Source organism: Sceloporus undulatus, chromosome 1, assembly GCF_019175285.1.
Source record: "Sceloporus undulatus isolate JIND9_A2432 ecotype Alabama chromosome 1, SceUnd_v1.1, whole genome shotgun sequence".
Classification (NCBI taxonomy): Eukaryota; Metazoa; Chordata; class Lepidosauria; order Squamata; family Phrynosomatidae; genus Sceloporus; species Sceloporus undulatus.
The window spans coordinates 70,508,355-70,535,155 of NC_056522.1; the positions used below are offsets into that span (position 1 = coordinate 70,508,355).

The 26,801-nt window shown below is 39.9% G+C and overlaps 1 protein-coding gene across 1 annotated transcript in view; it reads right to left on the reverse strand.

The window, feature by feature from the left end:
* DISC1 (DISC1 scaffold protein) overlaps positions 1 to 26,801 on the reverse strand; it is a 267,571-nt gene that overhangs the window by 181,449 nt on the left and 59,321 nt on the right. Inside the window, exon 6 of the mRNA XM_042456717.1 lies at positions 6,693 to 6,840. Within this exon, the coding sequence (XP_042312651.1) occupies positions 6,693 to 6,840 (148 nt within the window). The remainder of the gene's footprint in view (positions 1 to 6,692; positions 6,841 to 26,801) is intronic.

Genomic DNA, 26,801 nt, shown 5'->3' on the forward strand with positions numbered 1-26,801 from the left:
ATTATTATTATTATTATTATTATTATTATTATTATTATTATTATTATTATGCTTTATTTATATAGCGTTGTAGATCTGCACAGCGCTGTACATACAAACAATAAAACAGAAACGAGTAAACCTGCCCATGCCATACAATTCTCTTTGTGTTCATCAGTAACAGATATAGAGAATAATATTTTTTCTGGCACTGGACGAAGTACGCATCTGAGAAATCCCTGTGCTGTGTGGATATGTCTAAGCCCCTTTTAAAGCCACGAAACTTGGCAGCCATCACTACATTTTGTGGTAGCAGATTCTACATTTCAAACTATGTAAACTCTGTGAAGAAGTATATACTTTTATCTTTCCTGGATCTCCAACCACACTTCATTCAAGCAAGAATAATAAACTTATTTAAAACAGACACACCTGATAATCTTCCAGAACTATTTTTTCTACAAAATGGAATGCTAAAATTACACTTTAAACCCCCTGATTGGACATACAGGTCCATCTGGAAATCTACACATAAGCACAATGTTTGAATACAGCATGCTCTTCCAAAATCCAATACATGTAGGCCCTATACATTAAACTAAATATCTCAGAAACAAGTCAAGAATTTGTCACATATTTCAAATATTTCTCCAGCACTTAAACCTTGAACCACAAAAACTCCACAATCAGTTGAACTGCATTTTTCAAAGTGTTAGCCCTTTTAACAGCCTTTTGACCTAACACAATGAAATCAAAACTCAGCACCTTGCTAACAGAAAAAGAGCACACAGAGTTCCCCAAAACTCTTTTGTGCTTTAAGTTTTCTTAAACTAAAACAGCTTTCAAAGGGATAAAATGGACTGCAGTCCTGTATGCTCTTACCAAGAGGTAAATCCTGCCAAATGGGACTTACATTTGAGCAGACAGGCACAGAATATCAATGTTAGTCAGACTGGTTAGTCAGAAACTATTCTATTTCCAGATGACACTCTATAATATGAAGGTCTCCTCTTGAAAACAAAAAACAAATAACTTGGAAATTAGATTTTAATGGTGGTTATGTTGCTAGTTAATTACTGCCTCATGAAACCACTACCTATTTATAGAAACTATGCAGAAAGATTGGGGAGGGGAACCTATTCCTACACTTAACAGCCAGGTTGTGTTGGTATATACATGCATGCACACCTTTTCCATTCTTAGTATATGAAAAATAAAGAGGCTAAACATCTTGTTAACACTAAAAGTGAGCGACTGTGGAAAGCAAGAGAATGCTTGCTGCTGAAGTTCCTTCTAAGCAGGCCACACCAATTGAAAACTTGCCAAAAACAAAAAAATGTCATTTCTAGTTTCTATTTTTAGCTGTTTGCCTCCAATTTTCATGTTTATAGGGCCTGGGGGAGCTTTGCCACTCTCCATTTTTTATTATTATTACTATGATTATTTGTCATTCAGGGGCAATTTTGTTCTCTATAATTTTCATGTAGGACCCAGGGGTCTGAAGAGTCTTTGAAGGATTTGATGGTGGTCTAGAGGAGTACCAAGATGCCCCAGGGATCACATGCAGCATGCATTACCCCACCCCTGGCTTAGTTACAGAAGTTTAATATGTTAATCCAAGAACATCTTCTAGAGAAGACAATAACTTTTGCAGCTGTTCTTTCCTTTGTCTAATACAACCGAATTCATTCCAGTTACTGTTTCATGGTTCAGTCCTTTGACTACCTAAGTCACTTTTGATAGCCATATGGAACTTGATTCGTTTGGAAATAAGCCTTGAGATCACAGTTTCCAATAGTACAAATGCTTGACATGCTGGGAGAGTATAAGAATTCATGAAGAATCAAGCAGGGACATGGACAAAATTGCTGTTGCTTGCCATTCTCACTGAAACTATGAATCTTACTAAATGAGTATGGAAAAATTCTTGCAGTTGTCTAGAACTAGAAGGCAGGTATATTGAAAACACACACACACAGAGAGAGAGAGAGGGAGGGAGAGAGGGAGAGAGAGAGAGAGAGAGAGACAATCCCCTGAGATGCAGCATATTTATTCCAAGGAGTAGAATGATAATGAGCAGACATAGCAAAGAAAGAAATCTTCAATATTTGCTGTATGTAACAATCTAGAATTTTAGACAATTAATTTGGCACCCCCAAATACTCTAACCATTTGCATGATAGAGTAATCACATATACACGCCCCCAAAAGGAACAAGAAGGCACATATCTGCATGAAATGTGCATGCACTAATGTAAATATACATATGGAAATTTGAAAGTAATTACTATAATTTAAATAGAATAATATTTCTCACCATAGTTAGGAATATAATGAGCTGCAGACCTGCTCGGTCTATTGTACAGATAATAACTGTTGATAGATTGCTTTAAGCCTCCTGGTCTTCTCCCTTCTTAGGGCACTTTGCTTTAAACTGCATTTAGACCAGAAAACTTTTGAAACAGGAAGGCATTATTCCTTACCCCTTCAAATAAAGAGCAGCCCTCCACAAAATAGAACATGTTTGTACAGTACGTCCTTTGTACATCATTAAAATATCAAAGGGGAGAGCCAGTGCGGTACAGTGGTTTGTGTGTTGGACTAGGACTCTGTAAGATCAGGATCTGCACCCCCCCCCCACTCAAACATGTAAAGCCACGGGCTGAATTTGAGCAAGTCACCTTGTCTCAACCTTAAAGCAAGTTAATGGTAAACTTCCTCTCAAAAAATCTTGCCAAGATAGCCCAAGGATAGGATCACCATTAGTTGGGGTTGACTTGAAGGCACTTAATCACAACAACAAAGTATCTAGAGTCCTGCCTGCTATGATCTTTTGCACTTGCTCCTGTGGGATTTACAAAGAAAGTGATTGTATTATTTGTCTGTACACCCAAATCAGCACACATTATCACCAGATCTTTTGCAGTTCTACCACTTTTACACTGAGTATTCAAAACTACATAAATTAGCTACATGGTTTGGGTCCTGGTTACCTACAGGATCTTCTCCTCCCATATAAATGACTTGTATACTCAGGTATATACAGTACTCACTTGTATACTCACTCAAAGAATACAACTCAAAGTCAGACTGCATATTATCAATAAAGCTTCAGGATAAACCTATAAACAACACAATAATCCAGGTATATGCACCAACCACAGATGAAGATGAAGATGAAATTGAGAGATTCTATGATGCAGTCCAGGAAGAAATTGACAACACACCATCACAAGATTTCAAACTATTACTGGAAATTTGAATGCTAAAATCGGCAACAAAGAAGAATCAAAAACAGTAGGAAGATTTGGATTAGTAACAAGAAATAAAGCAGGGAAGCATCTGATAGAATTCTGTGAGGCCAATAATGTATTCATTGCAAATACCTGCTTTATACAACCCGATAGGAGATTATACACCTGGACATCACCAGATGGTAAACACAAAAACCAGATAGACCACATAACTGGAAGTAGAAGATGGAGAAACTCTATCCTTGTGACCAAAACCAGACCAGGAACTGATTGTGGCACAGACCATGAATTGCTCATAACAAAAATCAGAGTTAAGATGAAGAAGAAGACAAAAACCATCATTGTACCAAAATATGACCTGAATAACATTTCAGATGAATTCAAGGATAATGAAGGAAAAAATTTGAACTACTGCCTACAATCGACCAGGAGGCTGAGGAATGGTGGACAAATGTCAAAAACATAATTAAGGATGAATGCAAGAAAAAGCTAAAAGAAAGATAAGAAACAATGGATGACAGATGAAACAATAAAAGAAAGAAGAAAAGCAAAAGCAAAGTGAGATAGGAACAAAGCCAGAAGTATGAACACAACTGTCCAACGTCTGACACACAGGGATAAGGAGAAATACTGCAATGACCAATGCAGAGAAAAAGAAGATAACAACAAAGAGGGAAGAATGAGACACCTCTATAAAAAATTTTGAGAAATTAAAGCCAAGTTCAAACTGAGGGCAGGGATGCTCTATGGAGAAAAAAATAACATAATACAGGAACAAGAAGAAATAAAAAGACACTGGAGGCAATATACAGAAGAGTTATACAAAAGAGATGAGGGAATAAATATTTGGAATGAGGAGCCATATGAAGATGAACCCTGAATTCTAAGAAGTGGAATCTACAATAATGGAAATGAGTGAAAAATAAATCACCATGAACAGATGACATCCCAATTGAACTGCTACAATGCCTACGGACAGATGCAACTTCAGTACTAACTGAAATATGCCAACAAATATGGAAAATAAAGCAATGGCCAACAGACCGGAAACGCTCAATATACATACCAAGCCACAAGAAAGGACATTCAAAAGACTGCAGCAACTATAGAACAATAGCACTAATCTTACATGCAAGCAAAATAATGCTCAAAATTCTCCAGCACAGACTCCAACCATACATGGAGAGAGAAATCCCAGAGGTTCAAGCAGGATTCAGATAAGGAAGGGGCACTCGGGACCACATTGCAAACATACGATGGCTAATGGAATGCACCAAACAATTCCAAAAAAAGAATCAGCATGTGTTTCATAGACTACAGTAAAGTATTTGATTGTATAGATCACAAAAAGCTATGGAAGGAACTCAAAGACATGGGAGTGCCACTACATCTGATAATCCTAATGAGGAATCTGTACCAAGGACAAGAGGCCACCGTCAGAACACACAGAGTGGTTCCCAATAGTCAAAGGGATCAGGCAAGACTCCATCTTATCACTCTATTTATTTAACTTATATGCTGAGAACATCATAAGAAAAGCAGAATTAGAATCAGAAAAAGGAGGAGTTAAGACAGGAGGAAGCAACATTAACAACCTAAGATATGCGGACAACACTATAATATTAGCAGAAGACATTCAGGAATTAGAACAGTTAAATAAGGAAGGTCAAAGATGAAAGTGCAAAGGCAGGTCTGATGCTGAACATAAAGAAAACAAAAATAATGACAACCGAAGAAATACACAAATTCAATCTAGACAACAAGGAAAATGAAATAGTTAAAGAATTCCCATATCTAGGATCAAACATTGACCAGAATGGAGACTACAGTCAAGAAATAAGAAGAAGACTAGGAATGGGAAGAGCAGCTATGAAAGAACTGGAAAAGATACTGAAGACCAAACCATACAACTGAGCACCAAAGTCAGAATCGTCCAGGCGATTGTATTCCCAATTACCACGTATGGATGTGAGAGCTGGACAGTGAAGGAAGCAGACAGAAAGAAAATCAACTCATTCAAAATGTGGTGCTGGAGAAGAGTACTTAGGATACCATGGGCAGCCAAGAAGCAAACAAATGGGTTCTCGAATAGGTCACACCAGGGCTCTCCTTGGAAGCAAAGACAATCATGTTGAGACTATTGTACTTTGGCCACATCATGAGAAGGCATGGATCACTAGAAAAAACAATAATGCTAGGAAAAGTAGAGGACAGAAAAAAGAGAGAAAGACCACAAACCAGATGGATGGACTCAATCAGGGGTGTTGTGGGCAAGGGTTTGCAGGAGCTGGGCAAGGCAGTGGAAGATAGGGATTCTTGGAGATGTCTCATCCACAGGGTCGCCATGAGTCAGAACTGACTCAAAGGCGGTTAACAATAACAACAAATAGGTCCCTTGTGAGACATTTACTCCAGTCAACCAGGAGTCGGGTGGCAACTGTCACCCAGAGGACTTCTTCTTCAGCCATCACTAGACTGTGGAATGAATCCAGGGTTTGTTTTTGATTTGTGTCTTTAATTTGTTCTAGGAGAAACAAACTAAAAAGGGAGCTGCATAGGCATTTGGCCAACACAGTGAGTAAACTAAGGATTAGTTTATTTCAGCTTTTCTTAACCTGTGGTCCAGGGGCCACAGTGTCTTTCCCAGGAGTCAGGACCTGTCTCTTTCTCCTGCAGTTGAAGCACACATGGAGAAAAAGGCAATCCCAGCTGTCCCAAAACAAGGTGTATAGTAAGGACAGTATTTTATACACTATCATGAATTAAGTCTTGGGGGTCCATGGCCACAAAAAAAAATATTTCAAGGGGGTCCCTGGTAAAGAAAAGGTTAAGAACCAGTGGTCTATTTCATCACTCCCACTCCAAGCAGAAATCAATATGAAGCTCATAACTGACAAGGCAGCCTTTCCATAGATCCCTGGGTTACAATGTTGTCTGAAGGGCTGTGCACACCAGCAGGAAAGGTCGGATTGGGAGCGGACGCCCCATATAATGCACGCCCGTTCCACCCCAGGCAGCATGGCACCGCACGCCACACCACACAGTGCACAGCATCATGGCGCTCCTCTGGCACTGCGTCCGCATGACTCTGCACCGAAGGAGCACTGTAAAGCTGCGGCGCTGCAGTTATTGTGCACGTTGTAGGGCGCAAAAAACAGTTACTGCAAAGGCCAGATTGGTGCTGCGGCATGCGGTTGCCACAGCCCTGATCTGACTGTAAAAGGGGCCGCCCCTAAGGAGTGGTCTGCACAGCCCCAATATGCTCAGTGGCTTCTTTTAAGCCCATCAAGATCTACTCTACTGATTCACAGTTCAACCTGTTAACCATTCATTACATTATATTAGGTCTCCTGATTTATTCGAGAGGTGGTAACAATGCAAGTCAGGGGTGTATTAGTTTCAGTTCTGTGTTGTGTTACATCCCAGACTCACAATTTCTATAGCTTGCAATACACTTACCTAGGAACATCCCCATCCAATGTTATTTGAACTTGTGCTTTGAACCTGTCCAAAAGGCTGCTAATTGAAGGATGTCGAGATGGAAGCTGAAATTTAAGTGAACATTTCTCTTTCTCCAACTCTTCAAGTTTTCTTCTATATTTATCAGCTAGAAAAACAAAGTGAAAACCAGATTGTCAAATGATGCAGGGCTGTACTTTATGTAAAAAAAGTTTGGTGTAGAAACACACATAGAGGTACATCAGAGGCTAACATCTTTCTCATTACAAATTATTTTAACTGATTGTGATGTTGCTAAAAATACAACCGACATACATTAAAGGTAAGCTAAAGTCTTGTAAAAATTTATCTTGTAAAAATGCAAGCTTTGTAAAATAAAGATATATTAATTAATTTTTAAAAAATGACCAAATGGTAGCCATTCTCTAAACTCTAGCTTATTTTTTTCAAAGTTGTAGAAACTAAGTTTGAAACATGGGGGAAAGGGTTGCAATGTAACAGGAAGTCTTTGTTTCACAGATATCAGTAGACAAATTCTTAGGGCCAAATTAGGCATGACATTAAACATTAAACATGCAACTTGCCCATGGTTCTATTTAACCAAATAAGCCAACAGGTGAGGTGGTAACCAGAACTAAGAATTCAGCATGGAGAATAACAGCTTGGATAACTTAGGGCCTATACAAACCGGCAGAATAGTTCACAGCATCCACCTGCTGGACATGCTAACTCTGCCCCTAGGGCAACATTTTAGCATGCACCAGTCTACATTGCATACACTATCATGATGCTTCTCCAGTGCTGCATCCACATGATGCAGCACCAAAGGAGCATCATAAAGCCACACCTCCACAGCTATGGCACCCCTTGGAGGGTGCAAAAAGGACCCGCTTTTTGCAGCTCCTTTTTGCGTTCTCCAGAGGCTGGATCAGGGCCATGGCATGAGATTGCCACAGCCCCCATCCAGTCAGTAAAGGGGCGGCTGCATGCCACCTATATGTACAGCCCCTTACTTTTTCTGGACTAAGACTCCCAGAATCCCCCAAATCGTGGGAGTTATAGTCCGGATAGTTAATTTTTTCCAGCTCTTGAACACAGTGTTAACACTTTGCCTTTGCCATAATCCCAGTCACATGCAGTGGGCCCTGTTATTTGCTTGAGGCAAAAAGCTACCAATGAAGCTCAAGCAAACTTCCATCCCCACGTCCTCCCACGATATAACCTTAACCTCACCTACTCTTCAGGTTAGGCATCCAAGAGTGACATGAAAGTCCTTTGACCTCATGGAGGTCCAAAGGAGTGTGAGGGGATCCACAGTTTGTACATCCTGCCTCTTCCAGGTTACGAGATTGCCTTGCCCAGTGAAGCCCGGTATAGACAGACAGCTCCGTGCCGCCTGTCTTTCCACCTTGTCGGTGTGGCAGCAGCCGCAACGCATAGCACCTACATACTACCAAAAAGAAGCCTGTCTAAGCAGCTTCTTTTTTGCGGTGCTGTAAAGAGGAAAGGGCGCCACTATGACACCACTTTCTGGAAGTGACGTCTGGATGCTGCGCGGTGGCCACGTCATCATGATGGCCACCGTGTGGACAGGAGGGTACAGTTGGTGTGCACTCTGGAACCCTAGAATCAGCACGTGCACGCCGCTCCCTGTCCATCTGTACTGGGCCTGAGATTGCCTTGCATAGGGAATTCCCAAACCCTAGAACTACTACTGGTTATTAACACTGCAGTTCATGGCTGTACTAGGAAGTTTTAAGAGTTTGGTAGTGTGTGCAACTGAACTGAACTATTCTACCAGTTTGTCCTCTATAGTTATGTCTCATGTCATCTATTCTCTGCCCTGACCCTCTTCCAACTATGTGGTCTCACTCTAAATTCCCCCTTTGAATACTTCGCATTCAGGCCTTTATCTCTTAGACTGAATTAACATCGGTGAAACTCTGAGAACTTAGATAAAAGGCATACTTGAAAATGATATTCATGTTCTGCTGCATAAAGGAAGTGCCTATTTTCCTTTAGTAGCTGACACTTTAAAAAGTTAGCACCCTTTTTGTTCTTTTATAGAGGCTTTGCAATTTCATAGAGTGTATTTTAATATATTCCTTTCAAGTGAAAGTAAAACTAGTTTCTCTTTTCCTTTTTGAGCAACAAAAGACCATCCAACTCTTTCATCATTTACAACCATAATGACTCTCCATTTTTTTCATTTTGATAATATGCTTATCAGCTCAGCTTTGCAGCTATTCTCTGAACAATTGTTACATTCTTAAGGGGGAAATTTGGCCAGGTGCTTCAGGGAAAAGAAAAGCCATCTGAACCACAGCTGATCTGAATGGAACGATATAGATTTGGATGCAAGAAGTGCCCCTAATTTTGAGAAGGGCACTGTGTAAGGGAGCAAAAACGCTCATCTGGAATGAGAAGGTGGAGATGGGAGAGAAGTATGACTGCTTCTTTTGTAAAACTGATATACAGCTGTGAGGATGTGCAAATTTGATACAGCAAAGTTGGAGAAAGGAGTTTTTTCCAAAAATATTTTTCCCAAACCTCCTGGAGAGGGGGAAAAAAGTTTTCAACTAGGCCTGTGCATGGAGTCCATGATTAAGTGTGATCCCTGACTTGGAGATTTAATTCTGAGTCCCATTCAATCACCAGTGTGTTCTAATCCAGAATCTGAATTGCCTGTCCACCCAGTTAAATTATACTGGGAAACCCAAATACAAGTGTAACCTTTTTATTTATTTTTATACATCCACATAAAACGTAGGCTGCATCCACACTGCAAAATTAATGCAGTTTGACATCACTTTAACTGCCATGGCTCAATGCCATGGACGTCTGGGATCTGTAGCTTTGTGAGATATTTAGCCTTCTCTTTCAGAGAGTTCTGGTGCCACAACAAACTACAAATCCCAGGATTCCACAGAATATAGCAGTTAAGGCAGTGTCAAACTGCATTATTTCTGTAGTGTGGATGCAGCTTTAGAGATCTAGTAAATACTAAAGAGGACATTAACCAAGGCAAATTACAACCAGGTAGCTTCGGGGATTTGTTTTGTTTTGTTTTTTTACTCAGCACCTGTAAAACACATTGGCTTTGAAGAAACAATTTAAAAAACAACAACTGTAAATTGATCATTCTTAGCAATTCTTACTGCTTTTGTCCAAGTACTGTCCCTTTAGTGCATCAGTCAATGAAGTCCATTAAAGTTTATTAGGCTCAAATATGATTATGATAATGAAACAACAGTTTATTTGAGGAAGGAAATGTTTTTGCTTTATTTTACCAACAATCCAATCAGTGTATTGTTTGCCTGAGATCTGCCACTAGGTAGATGGCTTTTGGAGTATTTGACTAGCATCATAGAGGTCTGTTACACAGCTACCCAGTGGCAAGAAGGGGGTTTATTTTGCAGGTGGTACAGTGAGACAATTTTTGGAGCATGCATGGCAAAAACTGAGGGACAGAGGAACTGGGGCATTGATCACTACAGAAGAGGTTTCTTTTGGGGAAAAGTTTTCATAGGTAGTGACAAAAATAACCCTCAATTAATGCATATTAAATAGAAAGTATGTTGTGAAGCTTCCAAAAAAAGGAAACCAATTTAAAAGCAATATAATGTGCCCTTGGTATCTGCTAGACTTTGGTACCAGAGCCCCAATCAAGTCCCACTATATACAATAAATGTGGATGTCTGAAAGCCAAAAAGGATAAAACAAACCAATACTCACAGTCTTGGTACCCCTACTGAACATGTCCAGCCCTGTATAACCAACTATCTTACTTCAGATACCAACAGTGCGGCTACAGAGCAGGACCTGGAAGATTATGTTAGCAAGCAGCTAAGCTTATAAGAGAGATGGTTGTACCTAAGCTATCCTAGTTCTAAACTATTTGGCCCTTTAAAATCAAAACCAGGGCCTTTAATTGTGCATGTAAATCAAGGGGAAGTCATGCAGCCCAGATGATGTTGGACTGCAACTGTCATCAGCCCTAGCCAACATAGCCAATGATGAGAAATGTGAAAGCCAACAGGGATAAAACAAACCAATGAAGTTACAGTCGAAAGACTTCTGTAGGGCCACATGACTGATGTAAATAACCTGAGCATCCATGAAATTTAACACAGAATCTGAGTAATTTACTGTGTAACATTCTTGAGTAAGACAGACCAGCCTTCTCCAGCCTGGTACCCTACAGACATGTCAGACTACAACTAGCATTATCACTAGCCAGCATGGCAAGTTGTGGCCAACACATCTGGAAGGCACTAGGTTGAGGAAGGCTGGGATAGACAATGTCAAATATATTGTGAGAAACTGAAGCTCAGTTAAAAAGGAGATAACTGGTGATTAAAATAAAATGTCTTGCATAGCATACTGAGTAGCCACTTCTGTGCCATCATTCATTCCCCCTGTACTGACTACTACATGGAAAGCTTGCTATGTTATCGCTACAGGGTCCACATTTCAACACATATATCCTTCCGAACAATAAGCTTCTGTCAGGTTAGTATTCCATCAAATCTGTCAATTGCATCTTGTTTTCTGTGCTACAGGACAAGATGACACATTGTGTAAAGGTCAAGTGGAAAAATGTCCCTTCCACTACATCATCATCCTCAGTCAGTAAAGGTCATTCCACCCAATAGCTGCTGCTACAGAGAACAAAAAGTCTACATAATGAGGAAACTCTTCAGGACCTTTTGTCTCATCCAAATGTTTGTTCAGGACCAAGTCAACAGTTCCACTTCTTTTTCAAATAATTAATGACACCGCCGCTACATCTGAGTAGCAGAGATTGCATCTAAGGTATGTAATATTTTAACAAGCACATTTTATACAACATCAAAGGTTTTGTATATTTAGTGATCTCATCTGTACATGTGTAAACATATTTCTGGAGACTAGGATGACCATGGACTCCAGTTCCTACATGATAACATGCACACGCAGTTCTGAGTATGTACTTGGATGAACAAAGTAAAGAGACTGGGGTCACCAGCATGAAAATTTCTGCATGTGCCACAAAGACCAGGTTCTGAAAAAGTATGGAGGCAGAAGGTGGTTGGCTCAGCCTTCCTTTGTTTTCTTTACAGTGACAGGCTAAGACCTTTCTTTTCCTGCAAGCTTTTGGAAATATTTTTCATGGTGTTATAGTGATGTAATGGATTGAATGTTGGACCATGGTCAAATCTGCACTGCAAAAATAATGCAGTTTGACACAACTTTAACTGCCATGGCTCAATGCTATGGAATTCTGGGATTTATTGTTCTGTGAGATATTTAGCCTTCCCTGCCAGAGTGTTCTGGTGCCACAAAAGACTAGAAATCCCAGAATTCTACAGCATTGAGCCATGGCAGTTAAAGTGGTGCCAAACTGCATTATTTCTGCAGTGCAGTTGCAACCTATGACTCTGGAGACCAGGATTCAAATCCCCTGCTTGGCCATGGAAACCCACTGGGTGATCATGAGCAAATTACATCCTCTCAGCCTCAGGGCAAAGCCATGGCAAACTATCTTGAACCAATCTTGCCAAGAAAACCCCACGATAGCATCACCATAAATCAGAAACAACTTCAGGACCACAAAAACAAAGTGATTTTATCTGTTTCTAAGTATGGTTTTAATTGATTTTAATTCTGTTAGTTAATACTGTCTTAATCTTGATTTTGTATGTTTTTAACGATATGTTTTATTGTATTCTCTGCCTTTTTGTAAGCCACCTTGAGTTCCAGCCTGGATGAAAGGAGAGGTATAAATAAAGTAATGGATGGATGGTTTAGTTATAATTCATGTGCTCATTCATTTCATATTGATGTATAGTACCTATGATTCTTGATTTTAAGAATGTCATTGGATGTTTTAAATTTTGGTCGCATTTAATCCATTTTAATTATGTACTTTCAAAATGTGGTTTCTACTGTTTTTATTGTCTGTTTTTAACAATTTCTGTACACCGCTTTGATCGTTGGAAAAGCGGTTAATAAATGAACAATTTATTATTATTTATTATATCTTTCCTTTGTCCTCAGTTCGGGCACTAGAATAGAAAAATTGAGGAAGATTTTCTCTAATTGTGAGAGGGACATAAATATGGCTGAACTTATGCTTTCTTGCTTTCTGCTTCTGTACATGGCTTTGCAAAAGAATCAGTGGTTACAGTAGACTCATAGAATGAGCTACAGAGTAAAAGTGCATGGGCTATGATGGCCCCTACCTTTTGTTCCTGTGTGTGTCCACTGTACACACTCACACTGCACACACGCACCCCTCCCTTCGCCAGAGCTTTGAGAATACAATGCTCTCCCTTTGCTGTGGCCTTGAAGGGAACAGGATCATCCTAGCTAGTATCTCTTTGCATTCCAGACTCCTAGCAAATGTAATAGCAAATGTAATAGCAAATGTAGAGCCAATAAGAAAATACGTGACAGTAAATGCGACCAATTATTTGTTGTTTAGACAATAGCCAATTAACTGCCTGTTGTATAATCATGTGTGTACTAAATAGCCAATTAAGCTAATGCTATGTAAACAATGAACTGTGTTTTACTATAAAAACTTTTGGAAATGGCTATTGGGTGCGGCAGCAATTTTATCACCATCTGTTGGTGTGCTGTCGTCTTTGCCAATCAATAAAGTGTGTATTGCCTATGGACATTTCGGGTTTACGTGTCGTCACTTAAGGACACTCCTTTCAAATGAACATGTTGGGAATGCTTCCCTAACAATTACTTAGCCTTATATGATAACAGGAAATGTGGATGGTTAAGTTAATGACGGCAACAGAAGAGCGTTGGATGTCATTTAATGTGTTTACTCTTAGTATGTTTATTGTGTGTATGTTAGTATGTGTTTATTAATGCCTATAGGTATTTGTAGTAATTGTATGTTTTCTTTCTTTTTCTTTTTTTCTGTGCCGGTGTATATCTATTTTTAGTTTTAATAATAAAGTTTCATTTTTTAAAAATATTCACATGACTATCTTTAAACTATGGCTGCAAACACAAATCATCCAGAAAGAACAATGAGAATGCCTGTGCAATAAAGATACAACAAAACCCACAAAAGAGTGATACCTTTACTGGCTAAACAAAATGCACAAAACACATCATGCAAGTTTTTGAAGCTCCACTAGCTTTTTCATCAGGCAGAAGATGTTTTTTTAAAAATCATACAAGAAGAAAAAAGTGATGATGTTGGAGTCACAAGCCTACATTTTATATTAGATGTTGTTTGTCCTGTATTTCAGTTGGTCTAGACTCTAAAGGAACATGAATGCAGGCGAAGGTTACTCCCTTCTTTGCCATGTTAGAACCAAGGACAATGAAATTTAAACTCCATTAGCAGCAGTAAGGTAACCTTTCTTGGGATCCAGAGTATCTCTGCCTTCTGTGAAGACACAGGCCCCTTTCTTAGGCAAAAAAAAAATTTCTCAAGAAGTCTCTGTGCTGCTACATCTGGAAAAACATTTAAATGGTGTACAGGTAAAATTCATCCAATTACAGTACTTTTAAAACCTTTGTTGGAGGTAGAAACCTCAAAAAGAGCATTTTCCCATATGCTGAACCAGCATGGCCATTAGAAATTTATTACTCTGATGACTCTGTTTACCTTTAGGGTCAGTTAATTAAGCATTCAAAGATTCTCGTTCATGGTAATACCAATACCAGACTAGAAACTGTTAAAAGTAGCTGTCATTTGCTGTCCTTTCTGATAGCCCTATGAATTGATTCAAATGATTAGGCAGAAGAATATGATTGCATGCACTATCAGCATCTACAAGATTAAAATTTATTTTCTTCTTCCTCTGATTTAGGGAGGCAGAACAGGGAATGGCATTTCCATGAGAAACTTTCAGATTTTACTATCCTTTATAATTGCATTTGTAAAATTTCCCTAGAGATATGGTAGTGAGAGGGGAGCAGGTTATAAAACAGTATTAACTTCACAGGAAACCACTATTTCTTATTCTAGCTGCATATTCTGGCAATATATTTAAATAAAATACTTTTTCAAATAAAGAAAATTTCCCTTGGGGCAGCATTTTCTAATTTAGATCTTCCACTATGGCAACTATAACAATTAGACATTTCACTTTAACATTTTACAGTTGCTGAGCACAGAAGAGTTCCAGTGAATTCAACAGTATTTCAGGTGTCCATTCCTGTTAAGATACAGAAATCTAAATATTGACAAAGGCATTCTTATACCCCCTTTAAAAAGGAGAATACCATGCACTTACAAATTGCATATACAAAAATGAATGGAAGCTTTGTTCAAGCATACCATTGGAAATATCATTCAAAGAAGATCAGTGGAATGTAAGCATCATTGTTGTTTTGCTTAATTAATTTATTAATTTATGCATTTATATCCCACCTTTCTCCCAGTAATGGGACTCCAGATGGCTAAGAACAAATTTAAAAACAATATTAATTAAAAACTATAATCTGCCTTCTTATTTCTAGTAGAACAAATAAAATTAGTAAGTAGATGTCCAAACCACAAAGGAGAGTTGTGCATAGGTGCCATCAAGTAATCTATTGAGTTATGGCAACCCAATTAATTTCAAGGATTTTCTTAAGCAAGGATACTCAGAGGTGATTTCCCATTGCCTTCCCCTGAACTATAGCTTTACATCACCTGGTATTCTTGTGGTCTTCCATCCCAAGACTAACCAGCAATGACCCTGCTTAGCTTCCAAGATCAAGTGGGAGCTGGTACCTTCAAGGTATTAGATCTATTATTATGATTATTATGCACCTCCTATAAATACATCAGCCCTGATAGACTTAAACTACTACCAATAGTAGCAGTAGAAATATTACTGTAGTATTATTCTAAAACAGTTTAAGCCTATCAGAATGCAAGAATGTCACAACTCAATATGCTAGGATGGATATGTGTATGTGGGAAAGGATGTAGGACTTACACTAAGATGTGTATAAGTATTTGTACAAGGGCAATATCAAAACATCCTAGTCTCAAAAGAGAACAGAAGTGCCACTCCAAATCAGATTACAGGTCACTCTAGTTCTGCATCCTGCCTAAAGCAGTGGCAGTATATTCTGAATGTTCAATATTTCATAAGACAAGTAAGGGAAACAATGCCAGCTATTAAACTACCCTGTCTGTGTGATATTCCACTAGTGCTAGTTGGAGATTTCATTCTAAACCCCTCCAGGAGGTGAGATGACTAGCTTCCTCATGAAGAAAAGAAAGAAAAGTGACAGTGTTAAGGTCAACAGCATGCATCTCATTTGAGATGTTTGCTTCAGGTTATGTCTAAGGTGGTACCAGAGGAAGGCCCATACAGACAGAGGCCATACCCCTTCCTGGCCATGCAAGGGCTGGAATTCAGGTGTTGTTATCACCTAAAGCAAAGATAATGAGGCTGCAACCACAAGGCAGAAATAATCTGGTTTGACATCACCTCAACTGCCATTGCTCAGTGCTAAAGAATCATGGAATTTGTAGCTTGTTTGCTCTGGTACTACAACAAACAACAGTTTTCAGAATTCCATAGCACTGAGCGATGGCAGTTAAAGTGGTGTCGAACCAGATTATTTCTGCAGTGAAGAATTAGGTCATCAAACAGAGGACTCCTATGTGAGAGGGAACAAACTAATTGGGCTTACTTTCTCAAAAATTTCCCTCTGAAACATAAATACAGTAAAGCAATTGGAATTGTTTACTAGTAACAATGCCTACAAGTTCACTGAAAGAAATCTTTTTTCCATCTTTGCCTGATGAAGGAGCCAGTAGGCTTCAAAAATTAGTGCAATGCATTTTGTGCCTTTTGCTTGGCTGAATAAGGGATCACCACAATGTATATTTGGACATCGTTGTTTTATGTTGTATGGCCAACATAGCTACCCCTGCATTTTTATTAAAATGCAGTATCAGACTTATAAAACTTGAATAAAAAATCCAAGAAATCTGTGGCAGGGTGAGAAGAGAAAAGAAAAGGAAAGCAACATACATCAAATCAATTAAACTCCATTTTTAATCTGGTCCAAAATTTTACTACAGTGATAAAGCATCCTCAGATAGTGCTATTGTCCAGCTAGATAAACTAATAAACCATCTTCTGATAATGCTCTTATCAAAATTGCTATGTAGATGCCTGGGAAAATATTGAAGGACATATGAGATGATACATTTGTTTTTTTAAATAAATTAAATCCTTCCAATTCTACATTAAAACAACACATAATTAGCAATACTCATTTCATTCTCCCATACAATTAAACATCTCAAATAATCCCCCAATTGGCAAGACTACAAGAGGCTTTGCATGTCTTAATGATTTTTCATATTTTGAGACTACTTTGCAAAAAAAAAAAAAATCATTTGTTCAAATAATGTATTTTCTGAAATTAAAAATGGTGTTATGTATATTTTGCAAACAAAAACCATTTTTGTACCAAATACACAGAATCTATGCAAAATATACTGATTCTGCACAAAACACATTGTTTTTGTGCAAATAGCCCAACAAATATGAAAATTCAGTCTTGTTTTTTGCTCATGGACAAGAAATCTTGCAGCAGCTGACAGTTTTCTCTCACTCTTTCTCACTGAGAACAAGAAAATTTGGGAACATCCTTTATAACACCAGAATCAAAATAACCTCAAACATAAATGTGTGCTCTGAACTCCAGATCCACTTATTAAAATACTCCTTAAAACTGACCCACCACAAGACATAAACAAATTGAGATTGAACTGATTGGATTGATTAAACTGTGTACAGTTTTAATTGTTCTTACACTGTGGCATGGCTTCCTTTCCAGCTCAACCTCTGTGGTTAATGATATTTTCCATGCAAAGATCTACTATACATTGCTTACCTATATGGGTAACAATTATTCACGAATGAGCAAGTCAATGGGAAATTGCATTTCCAGACAGAAAGAGTAGTTTGCTGCTTTCCCACCAACCTGCCTTGGCCTTTTAAAACCTGGGGGGAAATCAAATAGTTCCACATTGTTCTTTCTTACAAAGAAAAATGATTCCACTCCATTACTATGGCTTTCTGCCATATTCTTCACAGTCCCCCAGTGGCAACTACTGGATTCTATATCAGTGAAACAGTGAATCTCCTCTGGGCCTTGATCTAAAATTTAAAAGAGTTACCCATGATGCTGAAACTACTTGGGGGCTATGTTTCATCACCTTGAATATGTCCTTTAAAGTTCAGGTGAAAATCCAGAGCAGAGTCTCCATCCAACCGACACAGAAGCCATCCACCACTACTGAGGATCATATAAAATTTTATGAGATATTCCTTTCAACTGTCCTGTACTGTTTTAACACAGTAAAAAGCTAAGCCTAGGGCTTGTCCACACTGGCAAAATAAAGTGTCTTCAAAGAGACTTGAAGCTGAGGTGTACAGACAATGTATGAGGCAAAACCAGATGGAAATTGCCTCTAGGCCGTGCTCTGGGCCTAAAAACCAGAGCAAAAAGAAGCTCCAATACTCCACCTCAACACAGAAAATGCAGATCATCACTCCAGAATATAAACAGCACAACACAAGTGTGGGGATCTGGGAAAGCAAAAACGTGAAAGTAGGATTAACATGGCAGGTCACCAATAATGCAGTGGGTTTAATTACAACATACACAAACCAGACAGTTCAACAGGGGAACACGGGGAGAAGAGGGAGGGGGGCATGGATGGCAGGCTTCCATGATTGTGCTTTGCCAACATGTCACTTAGCACACCAACGTACTATATCAGTGATGCATCACACCTGTGACTGTGTGGTCAGGCACATCGCCAGTCATGCAGGGAATCCAATGGGATAGTATCTGGGCAGGAGAAGGGAAATAATTGGCAGTGTTCCTGTGATGGTGTGCATGCATTGTGGGGGAGGCAAAAAATAATAATAATCACTACTTGCAGCTTGATGCAGTACGGTGTGGACTGCCCATGGATATTCGCCCCGTCTTGGGAGCAGACCATGCTCCCTATTTGCAACTGGGTTTCAAACTGGCTTAGAAAAACTGGTATCAAGCTGCTTTTTCCTGCTTATCTGCTCCAGCACCTAAAGGCAAAAAATATACACAAAAAAGGAAGCCAGCGTGGTATAGTGCTTTGAGAATTGCACTATGACTATGGAGACGATGGAGGGAAGCAAAGGCAACACCCCACAAAAATGTTCCTGAGAATCCCCCATTATAGGGTCACCTTAGGGTTGCAATTAGTCAGAAAAGACTTGAAGGCCCACAACAAAAATCGACAAAATACAGTATCACCTAACAGAGTAATGTTTTAAGTACAGAGAGGAAGATTCCATTGGCATATTAGTGCTATTATAAGTTACAAGAAAGGTATTCCACTGGGATTCTAAAAAATCCTCAAGACTTTAATCGAAATCTTTATACATTGTTTGTCTGAGTAACAATTTGCAAAGTTCATTTCTTCTAACTCATGTGAAAAACAAAGGCCCTGTCCTGAAAAGTGATGCTCTTTCATTATTACTGAGGGATGCTTAGTTCCTTAAAGGAGTGAGTGAGCCTGAGTACACCATATATACACAGAATGAGAGTTCTTAACTAAACTAGTTATCCTTGCAGAAGGAGAATTCAATTTGACCCCAACAGAATAAGAAAATAAATAAATAAATAAATGAGGGCTCTTGTTTTTTTCCTAAATTTATAAAAGAGGTGCAGTTTCTATGAGTGTCCTGCTATGAAGCTACATTACCTGATCAGGAGGGCTTTAAACTGAGTTCCGAGGGGAAGGGAGACAATATTAAGGAAGGCGAAAGGGATGGCGAAAATAGTCAAACTGACATAGAGGAAACAAGAAAAAAAGTGCAAGGACCCAACAGTGGGAGGCAAAAAAACTTGCACAGGCAGCAAGTAAAAGGGAACCATGGTCTGCGATGTCTCTACACTAATGCACAGAGCATGGGAAATAAGCAAGATGAACTCGAACTCCTAGTACAACAAAGCAAATATGATATAATAGGCATCACTGAAACCTGGTGGGATGAGTCTCATGATTGGAATGTGGAAATAGAGGGGTATAAGCTTTTTAAGAAAAATAGGCCAAACAAGAAAGGAGGAGGAATAGCACTATATGTCAGAGATATTTACACCAGTGAAGAGATCCAGGACATCAATCATGGAAGCCAGGTGGAGAGCATCTGGGTAAAAATTAAAGGGGAGGGAAAGAACAAGGATGTTACGGTGGGAGTCTACTACAGACCCCCAAGTCAGACTGAGGAATTGGATGATATCTTTCTAGAACAGACGACCACACAGTCAGAAAAGAGAGATGTAGTAGTGATGGGCGACTTCAACTATCCTGATATTTGTTGGAAGTCAAACTCTGCAAAATCCTCAAGGCCTAGCAAATTCCTCACTTGCCTGGAAGACAATTTCATGGTCCAAAAGGTGGAAGAGGCAACAAGGGGGTCAGCTATTTTAGATCTGATCCTAACCAACAAGGATGACTTGGTTAATGGGGTGCAAGTGGTGGGATCATTAGGTGGAAGTGACCATGTTCTCCTGGAGTTTGAAATACAGTGGAAAGGAGAAGCCAGGCATAGTCAGACACGCATCCTAGACTTTAGGAGAGCGGATTTCAGTAAACTTAGAGAAGTATTGAGAGCGATTCCATGGTCAGAAATACTAAAAAATAAAGGAGTTCAGGACGGATGGGACTTTCTCAAAAGGGAGATACTGAAGGCACAATTTCAAACAGTTCCAGTGAGAAAGAAAAACGGGAGGTGTCTCAAGAAACCAGGATGGATGACTAAGGAACTTTCAACCCAGCTAAGTTTGAAACGGAACATGTATAAGAAATGGAAAAAGGGGGAAATCACAAAAAAGGAATTCAAAGAAATAGCAGGCATGTGTAGGGGTAAAGTCAGAAAAGCTAAAGCGCAGAATGAACTCAGGCTTGCTAGAGAGGTTAAGAACAATAAAAAGGGCTTTTTTTTGGATATGTCCGCAGCAAAAGGAAGAAGAAGGAAACGGTAGGGCCACTGCGTGGAGAAGATGGCAAAATGCTAACAGAAGACAGAGAAAAGGCAGAATTACTCAACACCTTCTTTGCCTCAGTCTTCTCAGAAAAGGCAAAGGGTGCTCAACCTGAGGATAATGGAGCAGAGGACAGAATAGAGGAATTTCAGCTCAGAATAAGTAAAGAGATAGTAGAGGAATATCTTATTAATCTAAATGAATTTAAGTCTCCAGGACCAGATGAACTCCATCCAAGGGTATTAAAAGAACTGGCAAATGTAATATCGGAGCCATTGGCAATAATCTTTGAAAACTCCTGGAAAACAGGAGAGATCCCAGCAGACTGGAGGAGGGCAAACGTTGTCCCCATCTTCAAAAAGGGGAAAAAAGAGGATCCCAACAATTATCGTCCAGTTAGTCTGACATCAGTACTAGGAAAGATTCTGGAGCAGATCATTAAACAGAGAGTCTGTGAACATCTAGAAGGCAATGCCATAATCACAAAAAGTCAACATGGGTTTCAGAGAAACAAGTCATGCCAGACAAACCTAATCTCTTTCTTTGATAAAATTACCAGCTTGGTAGATGAAGGGAATGCTGTGGATATAGTATATCTTGATTTCAGTAAGGCCTTTGACAAAGTTCCCCATGACATTCTTGCAAACAAGCTTGTAAAATGTGGGCTAGACAAAGGAACTGTTAAATGGATCTGTAATTGGTTGACCGGCCGAACCCAAAGGGTGCTCAACAATGGCTCCTTTTCATCCTGGAGAAAAGTGACCAGTGGGGTTCCACAGGGCTCTGTCCTGGGCCCAGTGCTATTCAACATCTTTATCAATGACCTGGATGACAGAATTGGGAGCATACTTATCAAATTTGCAGATGATACCAAATTAGGGGGAATAGCTAATACCCCAGAGGACAGGATCAAGGTTCAAAATGACCTGAATAGACTAGAAAGCTGGGCCAAAGCTAACAAAATGAAATTCAACACGGAGAAATGTAAGGTATTGCACTTAGGGCGGAAAAATAAAATGCACAGATATAGGATGGGTGACACCTGGCTGAATGAAACTACGTGTGAAAGGGATCTAGGAGTCCAAGTAGACCACAAGTTGAACATGAGTGAACAGTGTGATGCGGCAGCTAAAAAGGCCAATGCTATTTTAGGCTGCATCAATAGAAGTATAGTGTCTAGATCAAGAGAAGTAATAGTGCCACTGTATTCTGCTTTGGTCAGGCCCCACCTAGAATATTGTGTCCAGTTCTGGGCGCCACAATTCAGAAAGGACATTGAGAAACTGGAGCGTGTCCAAAGGAGGGCAACAAAAATGGTGAAGGGTCTGGAAACCATGCCCTATGAGGAACGACTTAGGGAGCTGGGGATGTTTAGCCTGGAGAAAAGAAGGTTAAGAGGTGATATGATCGCCCTGTTTAAATATTTGAAGGGATGTCATATTGAAGAGGGAGCAAGCTTGTTTTCTGCTGCTCCAGAGAACAGGACCCGGAACAATGGATGCAAGCTACAGGAAAAGAGATTCCACCTGAACATTAGGAGAAACTTCCTGACAGTTAGGGCTGTTCGACAATGGAATGCACTCCCTCGGAGGGTGATAGAGTCTCCTTCCTTGGAGGTCTTTAAACAGAGGCTGGATGGCCATCTGTCAGGGATGCTTTGATTTGGATTTCCTGCATGGCAGGGGGTTGGACTGGATGGCCCTAGTGGTCTCTTCCAACTCTATGATTCTATGATTCTATGATTCTACCTGCATTAAAATATCAATTTCCATTAGCAGCTGATTACCCCTGGTAATGCCTTTTTACCATCCTTCCCAAACCTGATGCCTAGCCTTCTAGATATGCTCTATTATAATTCCCATCATCCCTAGTCCTACCATGGTATGCACTGCATGATGCCTTACAGAATCTGCATAAGATAAAGTGAGGGAAAAGGTTGTGTGTTATTTCTGTTCAGTGAAAGACTGGGTGGAATATTATAACCTGTGCACCTGGAGTTCCTGCATCCTCAACCCTGGCTGCTCTATTGTTTTATTTATTTACTTTGAAGGCTTATATGCTTCTCTTCCACAGCTAGTATTTCCAGAATAGCTAACAAAAATAACATATAAACTCAAATAATGCAAGAACTCAGCTGATCCATGGAAAATAAAAGCCCTTGTTGCGGGGAGGCAAGTCTACCTGTCATTGCAAAGCAATCAGTGGATTTCAGGTGAGCTGCACTAAGGAGACTATTCTAAAGGCTAGTTACCAGGGGAAAGCCCTCCTATCATTTGCAACCACCCATCTCACCTTGGATCAGGTAAGAAGGATACCAAGACACAACTAGTTCATTGATGGAAAAATTCAGAAGGTTGAGGGGTTGGTTTCTACCTTTGATCCCCTCTGTAGACAGCATTAGCTCCCCCTTCGAAAACCTCTTTTGGTTTTGTTCTTCAGGCTTTCACAATATTGCAGGTTTGGGAGCCCTTGAGCCCAGTTTCTGATCAAAACCACCACTTCTAGAAGTACAGAAAAATCCACTTTTTTTGTAACAAGAAAAGAAAAAAAAAGTGCCTTAGAGGGGTGGTAAGGACTGGGAGACATCAGAAAAGTTTGAAAAGTGCATTTGCAAGGGAGGGATAAAATTGTGCAGACCCCAGAAAAGGCCTTGGAGCTGCATGTGGTTAACAGGTTACACCTAACACACTTCTGCCTTAATGCAAATGCAAATTTACAGCAGATTTACAAATCCCAAGAGTTTTAGGTCTTCAAAGATGATCACCAACACTTCAGATTACATTAATGATTGCATAATGATACATTATGCCAGTCGAAACCAATGTAAGACACTTCCAATGTCTTTCACACCCATCTGTTTGCATAATAGAACCATGACAGTCAGAAGTAATATCAGAGAACATCACACTTCCCTGTCTAAAATGAAGTGGGGGCCTCAGAAGCTGACACTGCTGCTACTGCAATAGTAACTTGGAAGGTGATATATAGAGGAAAAGGAGTTAGTTGAGACAGGGAACATCAGAATTCAAGACCCCAAAACCAAAGTCCTTCAAGCAAGCATCCCAGAGACTGCACCCACTTATCTAGACTGTCACTGAAAAACCAGCATGTTTGCCTCTGTGAGACTCGCATACCAAAAACGTTTGCTTGTTGACAGACACATTATTATTACTTTTTAAATATCATTTTATTCAAAATCTGATGTTAATCCACCCATTCATATTTTGTTAACTGAGATTAGTGCCAACAATGTTTGTGTTTTTATTTTAATAAAAACCAACTATGAAATATTTTAAATAATTTGGTTTGGTAGATTCAGATACTGTATACTGATTGTCATGCAATATTCGCATTATTATATACACTTTTGACAGTTTTAAATAACACTGAAAGATTGGTTGATACAAGCTTTCAGGCTAAAGAAGCAAAGTATCCCTCAGGGAATAATAAACTGGAAGTTTACCAATATCAACAGACAGGATCATATCACTTTCTAGTGAAGAATCCTAAGGCAAACCTATCATGGGGTTTTACTGGCAAGATTTATTCAGAGAAGGTTGATCATTGCCTTTCCCTGAAGCTGAGAGAGTGTGACTTGCTCAAGGTCAGTCAGTGGGCTTCATGGTCAAACAAAGGGGATTCAAACCCTGGTCTCCAGAATCATAGTACAACATTCAAATCACTATGCTGTGCTGGCTCTCTAAGCAGTGAGCACCAGGCTACTTTCCAAGACACTCAGCAAACTAAAAAAACGAATCCCATTTCATTTCACTACATAAACATAACTAACACCCACCAAGAGTCTACAGCTCCAATGATGTAGGGTGCTGCCCAGTCTGCCCTTTTATTTGCTCATTTCCGAGTCCCACCTCTTGAACAACTTTCATAAATTGTGCAATCAATTGTACATGAAAAAGTCAGCCAATTTGCTTATTTGCCATGTTTATGCTCATCTATCTCTGATATAGCACAATCATTTTATATGTAAGAAGGGGGGAAATCCAGAGAATTCTGCAATGTGCTATCTAAAAATATATTGTCCCAAAGGTCCTGTATGCCCTTCATATATATTATCTCAAATATAACTTATCAGTTCTTAGCCAGGATTCACCATGTCAAGTGGATTGTTGCAAACTAGTCACCGTTCCACTTAAATGCTAAAATCAACAATCAAATGGTTAAATGCCATCTTTGAGAGCATATTTCCATGTAATCCATAAAGGTCTCGTTGGGCCTGATAGTGGCGGGATACAGACCGCCAATTTGGGGCGGTCTGGCCCCGCCCCTTTCCCCGGAGTATCGGGGCTTCAGTGGCTACACCGGCAGCCGCTGAGGCCCCGATCCGCCGCTTTTCGGGCTGCGGGGAAGCGGCAAAAGGCCGCTTCCCCGCAGCCCGAAAAGGGGTGTCCCTGGGGCTTCAAGCCCCAAGGACACCCCGCGGCGGCGGGGAGCAGAGAAAGGGGCCGCTTGGCCCCTTTCTCGTTTAGTCCGCTGGGCGCAGCCTTCAGACGGCTACGCCCAGCGGACTAAACCCGGAAGGAGCTCCGAAATGGAGCTCCTTCCTGCTCCGTGTCCAGGGCGCACTAAGCGCCCTGGCGCGGAGCTACTACGTCATGGCAGCGGCCGTGCGGAAGGGCCGCCGCCGTTTAGTGCGTGTTCGCCACGCACTAGGGTTAGGGCGGTGCGGAAGCACCGCCCTTTCCTAACCCTAGTGCGTGGCGAACACGCACTAAACTGCCGGTCTGTAACCGGCCAGTGGGACAAAAGTAGGATGGATGGATGGACGGATGGACGGATGGACGGATGGACGGACGGACAGACAGATGTTTGAAACCAAAGCAAGATTAATCATTATGTATATGGCCACCTCTGAGTACTCCTTGCCTAAAAAACTCTTATGAAATTCATGGTGTTGCCGAAAGCCAGCAAGCAACTTGAAGGCACACACACACACACACACACACACATGCCCTGGGAGACATCAGAAAAGTTTGAAAAGTGCATTTGCAAGGAAGGGATAAAATTGTGCTTCCATAGGATTGCACTGACACGAGGTACACCTGAAAATGTACATAACAAAATAATTTAACAGAAGAAAAAGATAACTGAACTTTATTTAAAAAAAATGCAGCTGTGATAGTAAATGCTTATGTAATATTTGGCTAATTAAACTACACTCATCCCTCCTGATTCGTGGGGGGTCCATTCCGGACCCCCTACAAATCAGAAATATCGCAGATATTCAAGCCCTATTGGCATGCACCCCAATTTGTCCTTCCCCGCTTGCTATCCGCAAAGGACCAAAACCACAGATCCCAAGTCCACGAATGGGGAGGGACAAGTGTGTATTCATATACACAACTCAAATACATATATACAACTCAAATTATCACCCTCTTCTTTTGGTGCCAGGATCCACATAAGGTATTAAAAAGTTACCTATAGTTATAGTTACCTATAGTTATAATAGCCTGGATAAATAATGCAGAAATATCCCTCTATGAGCTTCTATTAAGAATCCAGTTAGACTGCATCTCTTACGTTCTCTTTCCCAACTCAAACTACAGCTATACCCAACACTAGAAATGTCTTCCACTGAGCTCTAACTACAGACACATATGTATCTCCAAAAAAGGTTTTGGCCCTGTCTAGCATAAATTAGCTAAAAGCATATAATGCAACTTTGCAATAGCTCCCTATGGATCATGTAGTATCTATCAATTCTATAATAACACTCAGATATAATATCTGAGGCCCCTTGTTGGGGTTTGGTTCTACAAACCTCTGTGGATATCAAAATGCATGGGTGCTCAAGTCCCATTTATTTACAATCGTATAGTAAAATGGTGTCCCTTTTTATAAAATAGTAAAATCAAAGTTTGCTCTTTGGAATTTATGTATATACAGTATAACAGAATATTTTCAAGCCATGCAGAGATCTCACACACTCCCTCTGCCCCCCCCCCCCAATACATACATTGCACACATCTGCATGAGTGAGCAAGTGAATGATGGAGTAGGGGAAGAGTAAAAAGAATAAAAACAAATGCAACATTCAGGCAGAAGGGGAAGAAGAGGGAAGGGGTAACCAGATCTAACTCTCAT